At 44.7% G+C, this 24,320-nt stretch overlaps 1 protein-coding gene across 2 annotated transcripts in view; it reads right to left on the reverse strand.

Annotated features, from left to right (window-relative positions):
* LOC146059527 (glutamate receptor ionotropic, kainate 1-like) overlaps positions 1-21,782 on the reverse strand; it is a 36,936-nt gene extending 15,154 nt beyond the window's left edge. Inside the window, exons 1-5 of one of the 2 annotated variants that reach the window (XM_083171838.1) lie at positions 20,443-21,782; positions 11,249-11,466; positions 6,340-6,565; positions 2,879-3,129; positions 614-778 (exon numbers count right to left, since the gene is read on the reverse strand). In XM_083171838.1, coding sequence (XP_083027964.1) covers positions 626-778; positions 2,879-3,129; positions 6,340-6,565; positions 11,249-11,466; positions 20,443-20,452 — 858 coding nt within the window. In that variant the 5' untranslated portion in view covers positions 20,453-21,782 and the 3' untranslated portion in view covers positions 614-625. The remainder of the gene's footprint in view (positions 1-613; positions 779-2,878; positions 3,130-6,339; positions 6,566-11,248; positions 11,467-20,442) is intronic. The other variant, XM_083171837.1, reaches the window with a different exon arrangement.
* Positions 21,783-24,320: the final 2,538 nt, after the last annotated feature.

Genomic DNA, 24,320 nt, shown 5'->3' on the forward strand with positions numbered 1-24,320 from the left:
GCAGCACATACTTTTTGTACTATGCGATGCCGCGGAAGCATGCATCTCATATCACGCTGCTATAGTAGCGTGTATGGGCACCTTAACTATACACCCCCCACACCCTCAGCCTAACTCTGACTATGCACCCCCCTGTAGCCCAACCTTAACTATACACCCCACACCCCCACATTCTAACTAACTATACACCCCCCACAGCCTAACTCTGACTACATCCCCCTGAAGCCCAACCTTAACTATATATGTATAGTATAATAATATATTAGTAGGGGGGGGGGGGGGCGCCAGAAAATATTTTGGCTGGGGGGAGCAAAAATTATAGTTACGCCACTGCGTTAGACGCATCGAAATTGGGTGAATTGAGCCCAAATCGTTCTGGTGTGTACCCAGCATAAGGGTTGGAGTCTAATGACACAAATAGTATGACCCTGTATACTCAGCCCGCGGCGTATACACAACATCGGAATCAACTCCTAATATATTAATTTGAGCATAATGTAAATATTCTAGAAATGAATGGAAAAAAAATGAAGCTAGATTATACATCGGCTGACCTCGCGCCAGTCACCAAGAAAACGAATCCGCACCGATAGTCTTAGCGTAAAGGACACACCTTTTACTTATATTATACGGTGTGAATAGAGGGCTGTGTCCGGATTCCTCTCTCCTCCCGCAGTAATTTGCCGCAGTCTAATTCGGTTGATAGCGTGGTCCCAGATGTGGAGTTAGACGGATGGGTTGGCGGTTTACATTGCAGCCCGTAAAAGTAACAAAAGGCCTTTGCATGCAAAAGGAACGGGGAAATAAAATATAAGACATGCATAAGCAAATAATAACAGGACAATGATGCAATACATCACAGCACAAAGAATTGGTCATAATGTTAAAGCAAATACAACAGAAACGATGGGAAAAAAACATAAGATCAGAAATGTAAATGCAAAATAAATGCAGCGCATGCTAAATGTGGTTATACTGCACATGCACAGGTCAAAGGTCCTGACGGTGGAATTGAGCGATGTATTCTGCGCAGGAAGGTCAGCTGACACTGTGGAAACGAATGCACTGGTCTGCGTAGAAATTGCTCCTCACTTCAGGTTGGACAGCGCTGGTTATGAAGCAACCTTGCTGTAGATGGCACTGTGTATGGGAGGTGGCAGAACAGTGTTCCCAGAGTGCACTTTAACTTCTGCTCAGGGCAAACCAGAGGTGGAACTACCGTCTCTGGTTATCAATAACGGTGCTCACTCCCGTGGACCGTTAACAATATGCCCAGTCATTGGAACATGCAGTCCAATCTGCCGATATCGTGCTATATGATGCACCACCAATATCATGGGTGCCGTGAAAACCGATGAATTATGGGTAAACCCTAAACGATATCATTAAAAATATAATTCAATGCCATCACTGGGACCCCAGCAGAACATGCAGTGACTCCTGATATTATCAGATTGGACATATGGTTAATGATCCGCTGGAGTGAGCATAGTTAATGATATACTGGGTACACAGTGAATGGTATGCTCGATGATATCGTTATCGTGCATATCATTCCATAAGATTATATAGGGGTGATTCAGGTTGGCCTGTAAAGAGCCGAATTCGGACCGGGGACCAATGTATGGAATCTGAGCATGGGTATCAGTGAAAACACACTTGCGCAGACCCATAGTGCTCGTGGAATGGGGGCGTACATTTACTCACCCGGTGGGCAGATTCTAACCACTCGGTATGCAGCAAATGTAGGCTACTTGCTGAGCCAACATGAATCATCCCTATAGTGTCCCTTCAGGACTGCTTTTAGAAAACACTGGGGTAGATGTATGAGCAGTGATAAGGTAGAAGTGATAAAGTGGTACTTTATCACCAGCCAATCATCTCCTAACTGTCCCTTTTTAAACCCAGCCTGTAACTTAACAGTCAGAAGCTGATTGGCCAGTGATAAAGTACCAGGCACTTTATCACTTCTCCCTTATCACTGCTTCATACATCTACCCCACTGTTCTAGAGAATTTCCTCCACCTGCCCCGCTTATTGCAGGAACGTCCCGGTTTCTTGGGACGTTCCCACATCCCTCCCAGGGCCGGCAGTGTCCTGCGGTGGGGGGGTGCAGTTGGGAGTCCCCCCCCGTCACCATGAATAAACGCTGTGCGCATGCACATAGCATCTATTCATGCAGCCGGAAGGGCTGGGGACATAGCCAGCAGCTCACGGAGCTCACGAAAACAGGGCAGGGCCGCGCGTATTGGCCATGCCCCTTTCCCACTAGGCCACGCCCCCAGCACTGTCCCTATCAACAGAACACTAACTAGACCACATTGGCAAGTCCATGCCAGCAATTCAGACAATGTAACATGAACACTTCAGGTCTACTTGGAGGCCATAGAGAAAATAGTTAGCGCATTTATCCTACAATATTTTAGCAGCACCTGTCTGTAATTTAAGAACATTAGTTAGTAAACAATGACAGGGGACAGTTAGCACAATGCTTCCATCTGTGCAGAGCTGCATCCAGTTATAAACGCCAATTAGCAGAACCGCTTCAGCCCGTGCTAACTTAGGTGTTCAGAAGCAATACCACCCCCCGTAGGAGTCTCTGTGTTTGTTTGGGCTGATCTCAAGAACCTGTAGCTGAGTTTTGACGCAGTTTTCACAATTCTATCGAGCATTTGCAGAGGAAGGTTTAGGCAAATGAATCATTTGGGAATCAAAGGGAGCCGAGCAGTGCTGATTTTAGGGAGGCAAAAAACAACAACAACCCAGCAGTCCCTGCACTTTCTCGGCTAAACCGTTGAATTTATATCACAACTAGATCCCAGTTAATCATAACAGCCACTCACTATTGCACCAATGCATAGCATAACGCCATTCTCACCTGTTCTATATCGCTGTTTTTCCTGGATTTATAGATAAATTCTCCGATGGCTACGAAGACTGATAGAACGAGTCCTGCAGCGAGCACTATGAATATACCACCAATGTTCTCCACTCCCAAGGCGCTGGCCTCCTTGCTGTCCTCTTCTGGGCACCCGTTGCCCCGCCACCACTTCTCCTTCATCATGTGTAGCTTCCCTTCCTCTTGTAGCTGGAGAATAGCGATGGTGATTTTATCTCTGTACGGAGAACCTGCGGGAAGGGACGGTGGGACAGTCAGAGAATTTACTCTTAGGGAATATAGGAGGTTATTCTGATCGGAGCGGCCAAACGTGTGTACGTTCACTATTAACGTACGCTCTCCGTACGCGGCCGTTGGGGTTAAGTCCACCCACAACTCAGCCGCATACGTACGGCCAGAAACAACGTCGAAGGGGAGTGGCGTACAATTGAGCGTACGCCAACGTACACGGACGGACCAGCCCTTACACTCCGACAACTGGCGTACAACAGAGCGTACGCCACCGTTTACGGACGTCTCTCGTCCGTCTTCCCACCGACTTCTTGCGGCTATCTGAGCGTACGCCAGCTTGCACGGACGGGTCCCTATTGTTTTCAATAGAAAACAGCTTATGTCACCGCTCGTGAGAGTGAGCGTACGTCCGTGCACGCTGGCATACCCTTCACATATATGGACCTGCAAATCTTGCCTTTCAACTATAATTATGAAAATTAATTAATTGATTGAATTAATTAATGTGCAAAATAGTGGGCATGGGCTTAAAACATTGCTGAAACATCCTTTGTAGGTGTTAGATGTGGTTTATGTTATTGTATCATAAATACAAAACCTATGTTTGTATTAGAGTGAACACGTTGACACATGTCGACTTGTGTAGATTGAGTGTGCTACTGTGTAAAGTCTATGAAAGCACGTAGTGAATGTGTATAACTGTTTAACAAATACCTACCTTAGCATATATAAGCAGGTCTTAAAAAGTTTCTTACCTTAAATTAAACAAACCTTTAAATGTAGAGAAGTATAGAAAGATAAGCTTCCAATGTGTTTGAGTGCTGTGTGTGGCTTGCAGGTAGTGAAATCATGGTTTGGACTTAATAGACTGCAGCATTGCTTATTACATTCAGGTGTATGTGGTTGAGTAGTAATCAGCGTAAATTAGCAAACCCAGGCGCACGCTGGCATGCGGTATCTGTAGGGGTGGTCTGAGGTGGCGGTTGGCGGCCGCCTGTTTTGTGTCCGAAATGAACGGTGCTTTAGGCGATCGTGCGGTAGTAGCACCGTTCATTTTTGGTGCACACCCCCGTGTACTCCCATATTTACGCCCATTTTCCCTCATTATTTCGGCCGCTCCCCTTAACACGCCCCTATGCCGCCCCCAATGCCCGTACTCTCGCGTACAGGTTTTTTCGCACGGAGAGACCCGTCCGTAAGCGTTGTGGAGTGTTCGCGCCTGCGCATTGGCGATTGTACGCATGCGCAGATCATGAAAAACCCCGGAACGTACGCGTACGGCCCGGCCGCACCAACCAGAATAAGGCCCATAATGACAAACACAAGGCAAACAAAGAAAACAGCTTTAGTTTGTTTTACGACGATGCTTATGTATTTTGCTTGGGCTGTCACACTGACAGCAGCGAACAGCAGTATATTACCGGTCTATAAAATATGCTATATCCCTTTATTTTATCTCATAGCATAAGCAAATGCAGGTGTTTGGGTGTGGTTTATTATTTTTGTTGGCAGTAATGCCATGCCTGCTGCCCCCTGCTACTGGTCACACCTCAAAATTGTTCTGTTGGCAGATGGTTAGCACACAGGGTTTTGATTAAGAGAAGTGAAAGGTTCTGTGGTCATTATGACTGACAGGTTGGATAATCTGTGGTCAATCTGACTGACAGGTTGGATTAGCTCTGTGGTCAATCTGACTGACAGGTTGGATTAGCTCTGTGGTCAATCTGACAGACAGGAAGTGTAGGCTCTGTGGTCACTATGACTGACAGGAAGGGTAGGCTCTGTGGTCACTATGACTGACAGGAAGGGTAGGCTCTGTGGTCACTATGACTGACAGGAAGGGTAGGCTCTGTAGTCACTATGACTGACAGGAAGGGTAGGCTCTGTGGTCACTATGACTGACAGGAAGGGTAGGCTCTGTGGTCACTATGACTGACAGGAAGGGTAGGCTCTGTGGTCACTATGACTGACAGGAAGGGTAGGCTCTGTGGTCACTATGACTGACAGGAAAGGTAGGCTCTGTGGTTACTATGACTGACAGAAAAGGTAGGCTCTTTGGGCACTATGACTGACAGGAAGGGTAGGCTCTGTGGTCACTATGACTGACAGGAGGAATAGACTGATACTATCAGTCTGATACTGCTTTCTGACTGATATGAGGAAAAAACTCTGTGCATTTTGACTGACAGGAGGGATATGTTCTGTGGGCATTCATGGGTATTTAAAGGTGCTCTCATCAACATCGGACATTTATCAATATATTGTGTACAGTATACCACAAATCAATTTAATGTGTTTCAGATACTGCATAATAGATTTGCATACTGGAATTTTGACATACCAATGGTTCTCAAACTCGGTCCTCGGGACCCCACACAGTTCACGTTTTTCAGGTCACCCGACAGGTGCACTCACTACTGACTGACACATCCACAGGTGGAGCTAATCACTTCACTTGCTTCTGTGAGGAGACCTGCAAAACTTTGAGAACCACTGTGTGGGGTCCTGAGGACCTACTTTGAGAACCTGTGCTGTAGACCGATAAGGCATTATACCGTGTTTCCCCGATAATTAGACCTACCCCGATAATAAGCCCTACCCCAGATTTGGACCATTGTCCAAAATAAGCCCTCCCCCGAAATTAAGACCTATGAAATTTCCCATGTTTTTTTTGCATTTGTCAAAGTGTAGCCCTGCTCACCCCCGCTCAGCCCCACTCACCCCCGCTCACCCCCGCTCTACTCCGCTCACCTCCGCTCACCTCGCCTGTTCAGTAATACCGCGGCTCCCGTTCCCAGGGATGCATTGCGGTAGGCGCGGCGTGACGTCACGCCGCGCACATCACGCGGCTGCTGATCAGTGCACACAGCGCCGGCGGGGCTGATATCCGGTACACAAACAGGTGGGGCAGGTGGGGGCATGTGGAAGATTGGTTGACTGGGATGGGAATTGTGGACTGGGGCGTTTTTTTAAAGGAGCAGTGGGGCATATTTTTAAAGGAGCAGTGGGGCTGTCAAGGTCTATTAAAATAAGCCCTCCCCCGAAAATAAGACCTATGGTCTTTATTGAGCGAAAAAAAATAATAAGACAGTGTCTTATTATCGGGGAAACACGGTATGTACCCCTGCCCTCTAGTGGTGACTTCTATTAATACCCACTAAAGTTTTGTCCTACCCCAAAACTGATACTCCATGATCGCAACTACTCACCAATGGGAGTGCCGACGCCATAACCTTTGGAGTCTATGAGCCCCCCGATTTGGGTGAGGTTGCAGTTGCGCTGCGTTACAAATTCTATACTGGTGGACTCCATCAGCAGGGCATAGTCCGTGGTCAGTACCCGCTGGATGCCTTCGTCGTTGTTTTTCACTAGGGCCGTCGACTGCCTACTGCTCATAAACGCCCACATCTTCTCATAGGTGGAGATTTTGGATTTCTGTGAATAGAGATGAAGCCATTGTGAGTGCAGGAGACGCCCGCTGCCTTCGCCAAGTCTTACGGATGGGAAATTCAGCCATTGCTACGCTCGGTGACCACGGTATATCACATTCATGTCTTTGCTATTCTGTACAAACTGTAAGAAGATCCTTTTTCAAGGACTGATAATAAATACCACAGAACGGGGCCGTACTGTTCTCTGATTTAGCCCCTTTGACAACAGTCGGCCCATCTGTTTTAGTGTACCATAAAATATCAGTATTAAACCCTACATCATGACTGCTTGGCAAAGACGCCACAACACAAACACGCTGCACCGTCACCGGCGGCTGCGGACATACTGTATAGCTGCAGCCTCGCCAGGGAAAGGCAGCACCGTCTTCGTAAATTTACACCCCTGGACAGTGTCACATGCACCAGGGCCGAGGTGTGTTGGCAATGGGTTCCCTGAGCCCTGCTATGGTGTTGGCTCTCTCTCACCTTCCGTTCCTGCTGCACATTCTCTATAGAATATAATGAAGTCGGCCCATTTGCAGGTAACACCAATATTTTTTAAAAAGCATTGATTTAATTGAAGCTTTCCCTCATCCCCTCTAAGGCCATTGTCAAGATGCAGGTGGTTAATGTGTTATACAAACAATAGAGAATAAACGTCATTAATAACTCTCTGCATTAGCATCTATCGTCGAAGCATCGAGTAGCGCCCCCTGCAGGGCAATCTTTCCTGAGTCATGGGGAACCCCAGCCCCATTCACCAAAGATCATTCACTTGTTGGAGTGCAGTATGTCCCAGCTGGCGCTGACTGGAAGGAGCAAGCGCCGGCCGCTTCACATGTCAGAAATAGCTGTCCGCTTCTCCCGCATATCAGCCCTGTATGGCACATCATTGGTGGCACTAAACCAGTGATTGTTTACCTTTTTCAGCTTATGGCACACCAAAAAAGATATATAAAATTGCCAAAGCACACCCTCAGACTCCCACAGGAAAAAACAAAACAAACAAAAACTAAACGCTACACTAAACTATCACTCATCCAGTCATGCAGGCATCGACTTACCATTGGCACCCCACACTGCCACCTAGGGTCACCTATTGGTATTGCTGGCCCTGGATTTTGGCGGGGTTGATCAGAAAATTACTATTTCTATCTGGAACTCTTCTTACATAGAATTATTATTATCAGTATTATCCTAATACTGCTGTTCTCTAGGATACAAAAATAGGAATAAATGTATCTCATTTAAAGCATTGGTTCTTAGTCTGTGGCAATGCTGGGTGCACACTGGACAACATTTAAAGTGTTTTTGACGATTCCGACAAAATGTAATTGCCATCCAGTGTGTACACACAATGTCCTTGCCGATGCCCACTTCGGCATCTTTAATTTCTGATTTATAATCATTGGTTCTAGAACACAACAATGAATACATCTGCCAATCAGACTGAGGAAAGTGTTAATGAATTACCAGTAAAACAGGCTACCAAACTAAAAACATTTCCCTACAAACAGAAATATGATATTGTGCAACCTCCGTTGAGCAGAACCAATCACGGGTTCCACACTAGCGATGCACCTGTGCTCCTCTAAAATACTGCACTGTACCATTAATTATCTAGCCCGTATTTCTTTAATAAGCGGTAATTGAAAACAAACAAAAGTTCACTGGTTGCCTGGAAACCAAATGTAACGAACAACGACATTTTTTTAACCTGAATATTTGCAGATACACTATAACTAATTTGTTTTTTCAAGAGGTTTTTCAAGAGGAAACGTTTTATGTACTAAGCCCTGTTTACTCTCGTTATGTATATCTAGCAGACTGTATGATCTGTATTGTTTATTTACTGATATACTGTACAGATTGAGTATGGTGTATCCGTAGATCCCGTATCCAAATTATTCCAAAACCGTGGTTTTTTTAGAACAATATTAATTTTTTGTTTGTTTTGTTTCCCCCCCCCCCAACCCGTTTTTTATACTTACCAAGTCCCCCGGCATCCATGGCAGGCCTTCAGCATCCTCTCAGTCATCTAGGGTTACCACCTAGTCCCTTTAATTACGGACACATGTTAATTACACAGGTTCTGTGGCAGTTTAAAATCAGGTGAAGTGGAGTCTTGAAGTCAGCCAGCCACAGAACCTGTGTAACTAATATGTGTCCGGAATTAAAGGGACTAGGTGGTAACCCTACAGTCATCTCCAGCGATCCCAGGAGTGCTTTGCGCGAGTGCGCACGCGCGCCAGTGACGTCACCGGCGCGCCTGGGAACTTGCGCAAAGCACTCCTGGGACCGCTGGAGACTCCGGAGATGGTGCTGAAGGCCTGCTGTGGACTCCGGGGGATAACGTGGATGCAGAGGGACCACCGGGCACCAACAGGGGACAGGTAAGTATGCCTAAAAAAAATGTATTCCAAAAACCGGAAAATTCCCTTATCCAGAATGCTCGTGGTCCCGAGCATTTCTTATAAGGGATACTCAACCTGTACATATAAAGTAAAAAATTTAAAATTGCATGAAAATAATGCGATATCTTCCGGAGGAACAATGACCTTGGCAGACGAGGACGTTGGACATTACTCATCCACTTCAAATAAATGAGCAGTTTAAGACATTTTTCTTCATTCTAATGCAGTCTTAATGTAGATAAATGTGGGGTCATGCACCCATGCCGCACTAATAGCGGTGCTATTTATACATTAATAGAATACAACAATTTACCGCATATCTATGTTTTTTTTTTTGTTGATGCGCATTGTAAAATATACCCATTACTGATAATGGCTACACATTAGCAGACTGTAAGCTCAGCGCGTCACTCTGCGGCCCATGTTCTACCGCGCATCTCTGCGAAGTCTTTGCCTCTTATCAGTGTAGCTACAGTAATACACATTATTCCATTCATGAGCGCGACGCACATACTGTATTTATAAACCTGGAATGCGGGCTGAGATTGCTGCACAAAAGAAAGGGCTGCTACATACAAGATGAGTGAGGAACGGCAGCTGTCATAATAAAAGGAATTCAAATTTAAAAAAAAAAGAGAACGACGAAGATTATATATATATACACATACATTAAAAAAATTGTACTTTCATTGTGTAAGTCACATTGAATGCGGGGATGCAACATCACTAATTATCAGGGCCACATGGTCCTGGGGCTACAAATGTTTTATGCGCCTAAAATGTGAACGGGAGGAATTATGCCCAGTGGTATACTGGGTATGATTACTAGAGCTGCCTCCACATCATAGAAGGTAAGGGATAGTGCGGAGATGCTGCACATGCCCAGTGGTAGCAGCATCTTCTACCAAGTTTGCTATGTGTGTGTATCTGAGTCATCAGTTAGTGCACTGGACCAGAGAGCAGCTGTCAGAAAGAGGAGACCGGAGTCTTGCCATCAGGGCTTAAAGTGGTCCTGAAGAGGAGGAAGGACTTTTCTCCTAACACATGTCAAAGACTGTGTTTGAAAAATGTCAGGCTGGAGCTGATTGGTTGGTTGTTTATCAGTCTCCAAGTTATCACTTTTGAAGCTTTGTGCATCTGGCCCTTAGTCTAAAAATGTGCACCCTATTACATGTGTGATTTGTGGCAAAGAAGCAAAACCGAATAGAAATCTGCTTTTTAAATGCTTTTATTAGCATTCGATGGAGACTCGATCCCGATGCACGCTCCCATGTAGTGGAAATCCAATAGAAAAACAATCTTGGCAGGCGAGACTATCTACTGGAAATCTAATGTACATAGTGCAAATCTAATGTGTTCACTGCAGCATTCGATTTAATCCAGATTCGATTTCAATCTCCTGCCTGAAGGACCAGGAACACTGTGAGATCGAATAGAAATCAAATAGCAAATTGAATAGCGCAAATCAAATGCACATCGAATAGTAAATCGAAGGGAAAATAGTGAAAATCGAAAAGGAGTAGTAAAAATTTCAGAACACGTTGAATAGGCCAAATCTAATCGACATCGAAATGGAACCAGGTGTATGCACTATTAGATATGGGTGGAGTGTGTTCAAACTGAAATCTAAATTGCAGTGAGAAAAAAACAGCCAGTATTTACCCTGCACAGAAACAAACTATCTCCCCCAAATCTACCTCAGGGTTGCCGAATTTAATGATCTCCTCTCCGGGAGAAGCCCGGAGAGGAGAGATTCAGCAGCCACTCAGGGGGCGGGGCTTGCGAGTGACATCACTAAGCCCCGCCCCCATGCTGTTAAAGCAGCTAATTCATGGATCTCCGTGGAGGGGGCGGGGCTAAAATGACGCGATTGTGCCGTTTTAGCTCCGCCCCCTCCTGAGACCCGAGGATTGCGGCATTTTAATGCCGCGATCCGGGGGTCAGCGGGGGTCCCCCCTGAATCCGGGAGGGTTGCCCACCCTTCCGGGGGGCCGGGAGGGGGACCCGATTTTCGGGAGACTCCCGGAAATTCCGGGAGGGTCGGCAACCCTGATCTACCTCCCTCTGCGCCAGTTACATCTGCCTCACCTGCAGCGCAGCATGGTTATCCATCTGCAGCCTTGTTGAGGATCAGGCCCCATGTTCTAAATCCCTCATCAGGATTTTGATTTGACAGGGGTATCGGCGTGTGATTAGGAAACGAGCTTCAGTATTTTCATATTTTATATAATGACAACAATAATAATAATATATAATTACACTTCTATCCTTACCTTAAAAAAGGTCATCGTTGAACCATCCCTGACAGCACCATATTCTATCTTTGTCTGTTTGGCCAGGTCATCAGCAGAATCAATAGGCGACTCCATCCGTTCCACCGTTAGAAAGGCGGCCAGGTTAGCCGTGTAGGAGGAGATGATGATCAAAGTGAAAAACCACCATATACCGCCCACTATTCTGGTAGAGAGGGCTTTGGGCATTAGCTCAGATCCTGTTACAAGATACAGCAGTGTTAGAAGACAGAATGATCTGGAGCATAGTCCCCCAGGCAGTGTGTATGCCGTGCACTCCTCATACAGGTGGTAATTGCCTCATACTATCGTTACCGACACCCTGATCATTCTACCCCACTGAACGCCTACACGAATACGGGATTCTTTTTTTTATTTATCTAAGGCACTGTTTCCAAACCCCGTTCCTCATGGCACCTGAACAGTGTTTTAAGGATATCCCTACACAAGTACTTCATTAGTGGCTCATTTATTGTGATTTAATCATCTATGTTCAAGCATGGATATCCTTGAAACTTGCACTGTTGTACTGCTTTCAGATCGCAAATGCAGGGTCGCACCGGGACTTTCATGCGGTTCGGTCCCGGTGAGAGACTTCATGTGTGGTCTCTTCACATGGCATCAGCGACGTCATCCGGGGATGCGGAGGAGCGTCATCGGAGGCGGGGGAGGAGGCAGCCCTTAGAGCTGGCGCTGCTCCCTGGACTGCCTCATCCATAGTGTGAACGGGAAACGGGTCGCTTAACCTGATTAACCCGTTCACACCGCAAAGCAACACGGCAACGAACCGGTAAGAACCCTTCTTTGTATGCCGTGTTGCTACCGGATTGCTGTAACTGGTAACCCCTTTCACGTCGCACCGATTACCGGTTCGAAACAGCAAGAACGCGGCATGAACTCGGTAATCAGGGGTATTAGTGTGCCTCGAGGACCGAAGTTTGGAAATATTGATCTAAGGCACAGGATCTCAAAGTCAGTCCTCAGGACCTAACACAGTGCATGTTTTGCAGGTCAAGTGGAAAAAATTTAGCTCCACCTGTGGATCTTTTAAAATGTCAGTCAGTCAGTAACGAGTGTACCTGTCGGGGGACCTGGAAAACGTGAACTGTGTGGGGTCCTGAGGACCGAGTTTGAGAACCACTGGTCTAAGGCATGAAAATAAATAGAGTGTGGCAGTGAGAGGGGCAAAAAGTCTGGCAATGAGGCATGATGAGAGGTGAAAAGGAAAGGTGGGTGAGGGGATTGATATTTAGGGGTAAATTTACTAAGATGGGACGTTGCTATGGGGTGCAACCAATCTGATTCTACTTCTTATTTATTTAGAACCTTCTAGAAGATAATAGAATTAGAAGCCCACTTTTCGAATCCATGCCCCTAACAAGGGCTGATATCATGGGAACATTTGGATTACATGGAGTTTTCACCGCTTGATATTACTAAGCGGTGATTAACTAATTAACTGCAGAATATATCCCTGGAGAAAACGTGTATGTCTGTCATGGCATAGTCAAATTGATTGAGGTACTAATTAAGTCACCTGTGCCTAAGAATGCATAGACTTAAAACCTGGACTGTTAGGCTTGAGGACCATGTTGGAGAACCCTGGTCCTCAAGATCTACCAACAGTCCACGTTTACCTGATCACCTTGCTTATGCCGTTACCAACTGTCACATTTTCAAACATGCTATATTCATTCCTAACTGACACATTCTACAGAACCACAGGTGGCCTGGAAAACATGAACTGTTGGTAGATCTGGAGGACCGGTTTGGCCACCCCCCGATTTAAATTATCTGTCTTGTTTGACAATGCCTTCAGGCCAGTGCTCGATGGTCAAGTTGTATTGAAGTTTTCCTTTCTTGCCATTAGCTGGAAGGCACTAAGTGCCACTATCTGGGCTAATAACCATCACAGGACTTAACACTATTAATGGAAAGCATGGAGGCTATTAGATACAAGGGCGTGTGCTGATTCACCAAGTTGTGCGACAGAGGCGAGTGGAAAAAAGAAAAGAAAAGATGGTTGAGACACTGAAAATGGAGATGCCTCAGTGATATCTCCTGCTGGGAAGTGTGGTGGCCATTTACTGACCGGCTTCTTAATGCAGTGGCAAATGCAGGATTTGTAGATGGGGGGTTCCAAATGCTTGATTTTAGAGCAAGCGTGTACAGCAACATGAAGGGGTCATACTTATTACTTCATAAAGTACAGTGTATGTAATATTCCAGGTTTATTCAGGAAAGGGGAGGTTTCTGGGCAACTGGAAGCCCCCTCCCTGTGTTTACCAATGGAATGACCATAAGAAAGTGGTCAATGAGTTATTTTGGAATTCACCGCTTGCCCTAGCGAATGGGCCCTTTATTGCTTCCAATTTCCATACGAGACCACCACACTAGTAGCAGTACAATAATGGCTGTGGCACCTAAGCTTTTCAGTTATTGTGGGGCAGATTTATTAAGCTCGGTGAAGGGATAAAGTGTCTGGTTTTTATCACCGGCCAATCGGACAGGGTGTGAATGAGCCCCTTTATCTCCATTCAAAGCTTAGTAAATAGACCACTTGGTTCTGTATTAGCCAACCGTTTTCTGATTTTTTCAATCCTTTGTATTATGTTTAAATGAGAGGAGGAGAGGAAGATGCATTAATCGCTGTGTCTGTGGAACTGTCACTTACTGATGGGAAAATGATGATGATGAAATGACAGGTTGTTTTTATTAACAATAATTAAGCAAATAAAAACAAAGTGAGAGAAGTTATTTATTTTTTCATCGCCAATTGCGTCTCAGGTATTGTTTCATTCCCATTGAACTACCACCCACTCTAATAATGATCACCCCAGCATCTACAATAAAGGAAATGACACTTCATGTAAGTCCCTGTCACTTTTCAGCCTGTGTATATTTATTTTCTATTAATGTCATCTTTGCTATTTGTATGCATGCTTCGTAATGTAATATTAATTCATCTACCATTTCACTATCTGCCTGTGTTTTACATGCATAATATTTGTTTAGAACTCTGCTTCCCTGTCAGCCTTGCATTCATTTGTTATGTGAATTTCACGTCCTAGAGTACCATGTGGAGAAATAGGACTACAATAAATTTATATTATAATCTACTGTAGGCGGAATTGCCATCTGTATGCCGTTTTAGAGAATAGCTGCCAATATATCGTACAGTTTGCGGCAAAATATTTCAACAACGCAAAATTGATATAAAAAAAGAGAGAATTCAAGTCAGCGCGATGGTCGCGAAGCAGCCAGTAACATCGCTAGTTCCCTCACACCCCGTAGCGGGTACATAGGACAACTTGTGAAGTTGGCTACCATATTAAGCGGTTATGTGCGCAGCCGAAAATCACGTAGCATATTGCACTGAATTGAAATCCTCCCATATTGTTCAAGTCTGCGCAATTCTCTTGAAATTATAGCACAATATTTCATGGAGAACCATTGAGCAAAATTATACATTTTAATTATGATCTTCATTTATCTATATTTAGAGTTGCTGGTTAATTTTTTTTTTACAATAAAACTTTAACACTCATTTTATCTAATATCTATGCAAGTTATCTCAAAATCTCATTTATGGTTGTAAAATATAATAACCACATTAAAATATAATATTTTGCTATTTGGTCCTTTCCGTGAAAGTTCTCCTGTAAGATTAAACCTTGGGCTGGCACACTAGTGACATGCTTGGTAAGCATAGCCCATAAATGAAGGGACATAAATCCTCTGACTCTTTGGGGGTGGTGCATATACAACTCCCAGCATGCTTTGCTACACCTGTCCCCTAAGGAACCAGAGGGATCTTCCACCAGAGTGTTCTTCCACCTGGCTTAGAAATTTAGTTAATTGTAAGCCACGTGAGAGGGTATAAATTTAATAAACATGAACATGCAAATGCGTCTATCTGGAATCTGGGTCAGAGACAATACTTGCTGAAGTCTCTTTATTGCCTTTTTATGGCAGACATGACAGCCAATCCTGATCCAGACTTTGCTCACGCTCTGTAGAAAAGAGAAAGTCTGATCATCAAGAATTTAAACAACACTGGCTTCCCGTCAAGCACAACACCAAAGTTTCTACAATGAAGAAAAAGAGCATGACGCTAAATGCAGAGGGTACACGCTGATCATTGCTTTCTAGGCCAAGCCCCTTCACCTATGGAAGAAACAGCCATTTTGTCGAAGTCCTTGTTCTTCCAGTGGTGAAGGGGCTTTCGGTGACTCGCTTGCCAGCACAAGAACTACACAGTCTGTGCACGGAAACACTCGCAGTTGTTAATTTCTAATTGTGTTTTTTTTCCTTGACAGACAAGCAGAGTCTGGTTGGGGCTGACTGTCATGTACCCAAGGTAATGGTAACTAGCGGACACTGCATCCCACAGTTTGTGGCGGATGCTGGTAAACTCCAGAGGCGGTGTGGGTGATGTACACAAAAGGACTGGGGTTTCTAAGACACACAGCCAAATACACAGGCCCATTACTGTAAAACCTTATGCTGCTTACACTTACTTCAAATGGAATTAGGAGTAAAGGTTAATATACAGTAATTAATTATGTTGTGCATAATGTCAAATAGACCTCATTGGTTTTGTTATAAAAAAAAAAAAAAGTTTCAAAATAAGGGGGGTATTCAATCCCGCCGGGTCACGACTGTTGGGATGTCCCATTCTCGGCCAACTGGCCTGTTTATCAGCATGCGGGATTCAATGTCCTGCCTGCTGATAGCTGGAAAGGGGGCGTGGCCATGTAAATGGCCGTACATTGGTCGAGATACGGCCATAATCTCGACAATCCACGGCCGTTCTTGGCAAAACGGGCCCGATAGTTTTAAAGCCCTTTCTCTCGATGTGCCTCTTCAATGCTGTTGGAAAAGACAGCATTGAATAGGCGCCCGCCGCTATTTTCCCCGTCGGAAATAGCGACGGGGATTGAATACCCCCCTAGATGTTTTAAGCCTTCAAGAGAAATAATCCAACCAATCGGCTTCAACCGATCATTTATTTAAAATGACAAAAGCTGACTGGTTGCTATGAACAACTTCCCCACATTATCTCTCACATTGCTATGGGAAACAGTCCCAAACCAGAAGCCAAAAAGGGGTGGAGCTAAACTAAGAGAAGTTATGCCCGCATTTGGTTGTTTTGGAGATGATCTGTGCCGGGATTGGACAGAGCGGTATCTTGATAGTAGCCCTTTAATTGCCGTTCACCTTTTTATATAAAAAATGAATGTATATATGTATATAAAATGATATGGTAACAGTATACAGTGTTATGACAAAACTAGACAGATTCATACAAAATGACACAATATGGTTGTAAAACGTAGACTTTCCCCTCTAGCAAATGTTTGGAAATATTTGCTATGCCTCGTTAATGATGAAACATAATTTAAAGGAATTAATTCTTCACCACGGGCATATCCATTCATAAGAGTAATGTGTTTCACTAGGGGATGTCTGGTAATTGGACGCGTGGCTGCTTCCCTATAAAACAGATGCAAGAATATTTGACAGAGGATGAAACACCAACAAAAACGTTATCTTCCAGACTTTCTCGCCCCCCCTCCCCCCCCCCCCCCCCCCCCCGGTTATCACCGCAAATAACTATGGCCTGCGCACGTGACAGTAAATTGCTGTTTCCAACGGCAAAAAAAAAATCCTTGTTGTTTGAAGGTGGGATTTCCCTGCAATATGTTATATACAGTACGGACGGTGTAATGGTTAGCATTACCGCCTCACAGCACTGAGGTCATGGGTTTGATTCCCACCATGGCCCTAACTGTGCAGAGTTTGTATATTCTCCCCGTGCTTGCGTGGGTTTCCTCCGGGTACTCCGGTTTCCTCCCACAATCCAAAAATATACTGGTAGGCTGATTGGCTCCCAACAAATATTAACCCTAGAATGTCTGTGTTTGTGTATATGTGGTAGGAAATATAGATTGTAAACTCTACTGGGGCAGGGACTGATGTGAATTTTCAAATATTCTCTGTAAAGCACTGCGGAATATGTATGCGCTATATAAGAAACTGGTAATAAATAAATAAATAAATATTCAGATATAGGGAACTTTAAATGGCAACGCAGGCAATAAAATGATTGTCGTGATATTTGCAATGTAATTGTAATATTTGGTCACCTGTATTTATCAATAATACGGTATAACTATGCGCCATAGGCATTCTATGATGTAGACAATTAGTACACAGACACAACTGATGAAGAGAAGCTCTGTACACCCCAACACTAAGAAATGACTTGTTTTTATTAAGATAAAATAGCAAAAAGCTTTAAGACCATGACTGATTCTTCATGTGAGGAATGGATGTTTCAGTTACGGCAGGTACCAGACTGGTGTGATTGATGAATGATTAGGTTATTCTTTGTTCTGTTCTGTTACCGGGATTAGACTATTTATAATGTATGTCACAGACACTGATCACTCGTGCACCAATTAAAATCAGGAAGTCGTGCACACTGGATGATTACTATTAGTACCATACGGAGTGAGCGTACAGAAGGGCTTGGACAGACTTTGCAGAATATTTTAGACATACTGTACTGTTTTTTTCTTACAGTAGATAACCCTTCTTTCCCGTCAGTAATTAATCAACCCCACCTTCGCCTCACTATGAATGGGTATGTGGCTGTTCTTGAAAATACAGACAGGCCAAGGGCGTAACAACCATAGGTGCAAGGGGTGCAGCTGCTATGGGGCCCAGAGCTGAAGGGGGCCCATCTTTGCTGTCTAAGTAATATGTTTTACATATATTTATCACTATTAGTTGCTAAATAGGGAGCCCTTACAAACTTTTGCTATGGGGCCCGCGAATATCTAGGTACACCTCTGAGATAGGCTCATATATGTACATCGTGTGGATATATATGTGTGGCATATATGTACAACTGTGGCTACACAGAAGTACACTTAAGGACCATGGATAGTCAAATCCGCACAACGGAGACATTGCCTTATACATTACTTTCTCCTTACAACATGAGATGGAATGAGTCAATGACCAACAGGTAGAATTAATGGAGAGTCCTAATGTAAAAGTACAGTAGGCGGTCATTCCTAACAACCCTGCAAGTCACGAACCACAAAGCAAAATGCTAATGTAAAAGTACAGTAGGTGTCATTCCTAACAACCCTGCAAGTCACGAACCACAAAGCAAAATGCTAATGTAAAAGTACAGTAGGTGGTCATTCCTAACAACCCTGCAAGTCACGAACCACAAAGCAAAATGCGTGGGGTACTAGAGAAGAGGAAAAGTATTACATGGAGCAAGCAGGGATATTGGAGACTTCTGATGCAAGTAAACCTGATACTTTTATGATTAAAAGTAGAAATTAACAATAATGGAAAATAATTAGAATAGTAATCAGATAACATCCGGGAATGGTGAATTGTGTCCATAGAGAAGGTGTTGTGGATCAAACGAAAACACGTCAGGAACAGTCGCTGCTCTAGAGACCCCCATGCATCTAGCACTATATTAAACTGGACCCATTGTCTACAAAGGGAGCTGCTTTTTAGTGAGATAAGTACCAGGGTTGCCAGTTCATCCCTTTAATAAGCGCACCTATGAATTACACAGGCACATCGGACGTAATGACAGTTGGTATGACCTCTGACACCTCCCAACCATAGTGTTCACCCTAGGTTAGTTTTACAGGGAGCCGCACCCTGCCCTTTTTTCCCCTTCTAAAGCCGCCATGCCCTTTAAACTGGTTTTACTGAGCGCCCTTACGCACAGTGAAACCAGGATGCAGCTGGAAGAGCTGACAGACGTTCTCAGCAGAGGAGGTGAGCATCCTGTCAGCGCAGCGGGGGACTGGATGCGGCTGGAATAGCTGACACGCTGCTCAACTCATAGTAGCTTGGCAGCTATTCCAGCCACATTCCGTCCCTGCCTTGCTCATGTCCTCTGCTGAGAGCAGCGGTCACCTCTTCCAGACCACTGGGCAACGAGCATGTAGATAAGCGGCACTTATGTGGCATAATATGTAATGGGCATTACGGCACGTGGCATAATGTTTAATCGGCATTACAGTGTGTGGCATAATGTTTAATGGGCATTAGGGTGTGTGGCATAATGTTTAATGGGCATTACGGTGTGGCATAATGTGTAATGGGCATTACGGTGTGTGGCATGATGTGTAATGGGCATTATGGTGTGTGGCATGATGTGTAATGGGCATTACGGTGTGTGGCATGATGTGTAATGGGCATAATCCTGGCACAGTGTGAAATTTTTATATATATATATATATATATATATATATATATATATATGATTTATTTTTGTTTCTAAATATCATATACAGAGACTGTGTGAATACACTGTGCGTACTCTCTGACATCACCAATCAATCATGGACTGACAGAATATAGAGACTGTGTATCAGGTCAGTCCATTATTGGTTGGTGATGTCAGAGAGTTAGCACAGGGAATTCACACAGTCTGTGTGAATGCCTTGTGCTAAGTTTCTGACATCACCAACCAAACATGGACTGACCACACAGACTGTGTGAATGCCCTGTGCTAACTCTCTGACATCACCTACTAATCATGGACTGACCTCACACATAGCCTGTATGAATGCACTGCACTAACTCTCTGGGATAAATAACCAATCACGAACTGACCTGAGGCACAGGCTTAGAATGAATATAATGAGCCAGTAGGTATGAATGATACATATCCATCTTTTGACATCACTGGCACTGGAAATCCAAAGTGCCAGATAGGCAAAGAACCCAAAAATATTTGCTAGCACCTACTGCTGTCAACTTTTTGAGAGTGCTTCTACTGAAGTCAATAGAGGCCTCACGATTCCATTGGCTTCTATATTTAACTGGATGACTTCTGAAGTTTCTATGGTCTTGTCCGTCCCCTGTTTTAGGTAAAAACGTTGCCTTTTAGAATGCCTGCAAACTAATATTTATGAGATAGTTACTGTATTATGGGTGTAGGTTACCATAAAGTGCACAAATCGGCACCAATATAAGTTCTTCCTCCTCATGTGTAAGACGGGATATCCCAGAAAGCTAACATAAGGGTTTACAGCTTATGATGGGGGTACGGGGGTGGAGTTTACCAGCACAGAAGACCCCAGGCAGACTGTGGGATGTGTCTGACAAGAACATTGTGACCTTAGTACCTTGTTGCATGAGAGCTCCAACTCCAAACCAGAAACTATTAAGCAAAGTAAAATTGTTTTCCACGACATCTGAGTCAGGGTTGCACGGGTGTGGGTTATACCACTCGTAAGGGGTGAACCTGTGGTTTTTAACAGAGAAAGTTTGTAAACATCAGATAAACAAGCAATTCTGCTTAAACAATGTGGAGAAAAGAGACATAAGCTTTAAAAAAGACATGCATTGACAAGTCATTGTAAGAAAGCGTTATTAATGAGAGGCACTGGGCCTCATTCGGAGTTGGAAGTGAAGCAAATAAGAGCAAGTAACTGGGTCCCTTTGTGAAACCATGCTGCACTGCAGGGGGGCAGATGCACCATGTGCAGAAAGTTGCTGTAGGTGTGGGAGGGGCGATGCCCGGCTCAGTTCTAAGCTAGAGTAAAAATAAAGCTGTGTAGCATGTGTGGGTTGCATGCAACAGCAGCCAGTATTTACCCTGAATACAAAAAAAAAAAAAAAAAGATCTGCACTTCTTGCATCGCATCATGGTTTGCACCAAGTACAGGGGTGATTCAGACCAGGGGGTGTTTACCTGCAGATAATTGCTGCCCGCCGTTCCGCCGAACAACTGCTGCCCCACAGTTACTTGCTATTTTACCATCTGCTCCCAACTCAGAAGCAGCCCTACAGGACTTTATATATTTGTACAATGATCAGTATACGAGGAAGATTTTCTTGGTAAACATAGTGCAATATTCTATTAGACTTATCTGGTTGTTTGTGTTTCTCAGTATACAGTAGTAGAATGTTAGCTTTAGGTTTCCCAGCTGGATGTATAAAGAGACGCGTCATCAATGATGAATAATGGCCTGATTCCTAGTTCGCACACTGTGTCGCTGTCGGCACGAATGCCTAGAAGGGTGGTAGAGGTGGCAACTGATTTCCTGTTCAAAGGGTCCAGGCCAGTTACTTTTCACACGCATGGAGAATAGCATTGAAAATGTATTCGGTGTTCCTAACGGTGTTCCTGGCGTAACAATAGCCCAGCAGACCCCGCGGCTGCAGGGAGGTGCTGAGTAAGTGTGGGCATCGGAGTCTGCGGGGCTATCGATACATTGCACTGCTGCTGGGACCAACCTGCCTTACCCCTCTGCTTGATGCTGCCACTGGGACCCGGTGCTGTGGCCTCCTCTAGTGTCCTCAACAACGGTTTGCTATTAGGGGCTGGGCCGGCGCCACCACTAGGCAGCCTCAGGCATTTGCCTAGGGCGCCGGCCACTGGAGGGTGGTAGTGAGCAGCGGCAAAGCTCCGGCTGAGAAGAGCAGCAGGAAGGAGCTGGGAGCAGGTAGGAGACTGCGTATGTTCGCAGGCTGGGGAACAGGTAAACCCCCCCCCCCCCCCCTGCTGCACGTATACCCGCTTTTGCATGCGAGTGGATGTGTAGAGGGGCGGATTGGCCATAGACCTTACAGAGAAGATTCCCGGTAGGTCAACGCACCCATGAGGCCACTTATCAGCCAGTGGGTGTAAATTGAAGAGGATACCAAATGGCATCCACCAATTTACTTACCTGGCGCTCCAAATAAAAAATAAAAAGTAGAAATATATATGTGTACACTGATGATTATAAGGGTGCTAGATAATCTGCACCTATTAAACAATTACCCAGCTGCTGCACGTGTTGGATGAGCTAGCCAAGCTCATAAGGTAGACAGAATATTTGGGGGGGTTTCAACACAATTGCGCTGCTGGGTACATATGATATAATAAGAACTCCAAGTCTAGTTAGGGTATGGCCAGAAAGAAATGATACTGGACACGCTTGTAAATAATATTATTTTATAAATGTAAAAAAGATATAAGCACATATACATACATAATAACACTAAGACATGAATATAAAAACATATGGGGTTAAATCCTGAGTAGTAAAGGGTGTCTCCAAGGAAAAATATGGAAGGATCCCAGTAATTGGGTTTTGCTCAGTTCAGAGAATGAATTTAACGGGGTATCCTGCAGTCATGAATTAATATTGCCAATTTAGCATGTAGGCAAACATGCACTAGATGGTAAGGCAGTTCATATGGTTAAAGTAGGGTAAATTAAGGATTTCTCTCACCCAGATGAATTGACGGTAGCGGGGAGCCAAATAGATGTATGTTTAGCTCGACCCTCACGTAGGTGTCCCTCCAAGAGGCAGGGACAGATAGCCGAATAAAACTGTAGAAATGACAGCAGTGATGTGGGCGCTCAACAGCGCTAGCAGCCGGTGTCCCCAATATGTTGATCCGGGGGACTAGTCGGGTGGCAGCGTGTGCTCGTCAGAGCTGGTAATGCGACAGCTGAAGCGGGAGTTAGCCGGTGGCCGCGTGGAAAACCAATGTCGGGTTTGCGGCAGACAATGAAGGTTAGCTGTGCGGCTGGAGACTGAGGCTGAAGGCGGGACCTTGGAGACACGTCTGGAGGTGTAGGTATTGCGTCAACGCGTTTCGTACCCTCTAAGGATGGGATCTTTTTCAAGACAAGTCTTGAAAAAGTTCCCGTCCTTAGAGGGTACGAAACGCGTTGACGCAATACCTACACCTCCAGACGTGTCTCCAAGGTCCCGCCTTCAGCCTCAGTCTCCAGCCGCACAGCTAACCTTCATTGTCTGCCGCAAACCCGACATTGGTTTTCCACGCGGCCACCGGCTAACTCCCGCTTCAGCTGTCGCATTACCAGCTCTGACGAGCGCACGCTGCCACCCGACTAGTCCCCCGGATCAACATATTGGGGACACCGGCTGCTAGCGCTGTTGAGCGCCCACATCACTGCTGTCATTTCTACAGTTTTATTCGGCTATCTGTCCCTGCCTCTTGGAGGGACACCTACGTGAGGGTCGAGCTAAACATACATCTATTTGGCTCCCCGCTACCGTCAATTCATCTGGGTGAGAGAAATCCTTAATTTACCCTACTTTAACCATATGAACTGCCTTACCATCTAGTGCATGTTTGCCTACATGCTAAATTGGCAATATTAATTCATGACTGCAGGATACCCCGTTAAATTCATTCTCTGAACTGAGCAAAACCCAATTACTGGGATCCTTCCATATTTTTCCTTGGAGACACCCTTTACTACTCAGGATTTAACCCCATATGTTTTTATATTCATGTCTTAGTGTTATTATGTATGTATATGTGCTTATATCTTTTTTACATTTATAAAATAATATTATTTACAAGCGTGTCCAGTATCATTTCTTTCTGGCCATACCCTAACTAGACTTGGAGTTCTTATTATATCATATGTACCCAGCAGCGCAATTGTGTTGAAACCCCCCCACTTATCAGCCAGTCACTTATTTTTGACTCTCTGGCCCTGCCCAGAGTTGTGGCCTTATCTGTTATTATGTGAACTGTGGAGGTTTGAGGTTTGTCACAGCAGCTTAGCAGTCTGGGGTCACTAGACGGCCAAGCACATTGAGAACGGCTTCCACCCAGGTGTAGTGATGTATAAACCGCGCCTATTTTAGTGTTAGCTCCGCCTACATTTGATTTGGTGCCGCCTACGTGAGGCCGCTTCTGGAAACTTTTTCAAGGCCTCTTTTAGTTCCCAATCCGCCCCTGACCAAGTCTATACATTGATAGCAGTGGAACAACATGTAGGGAGAAATTTACTAAGATGGGAGATCTATTTCACATAGGATGTTGCTACGGGCAACCAATCAGAATCTAGGACTTATTTATTTAGCATCTTCTAGAAGATAATAGATAGCATCTGATTGGTTGCCCATAGTAAGATCCGATGTGAAATAGAACTCCCGTCTTAGTGAATTTAGAGAGCAGTTTCCCTGCCTGCATGTTATGGTCACATGTATAGTAGGGTGACCAACTCGTCCCTTTAATCCGGGACACA

This window comes from Crinia signifera, chromosome 2 (genome assembly GCF_055691185.1).
Source record: "Crinia signifera chromosome 2, ASM5569118v1, whole genome shotgun sequence".
NCBI lineage: Eukaryota > Metazoa > Chordata > Amphibia > Anura > Myobatrachidae > Crinia > Crinia signifera.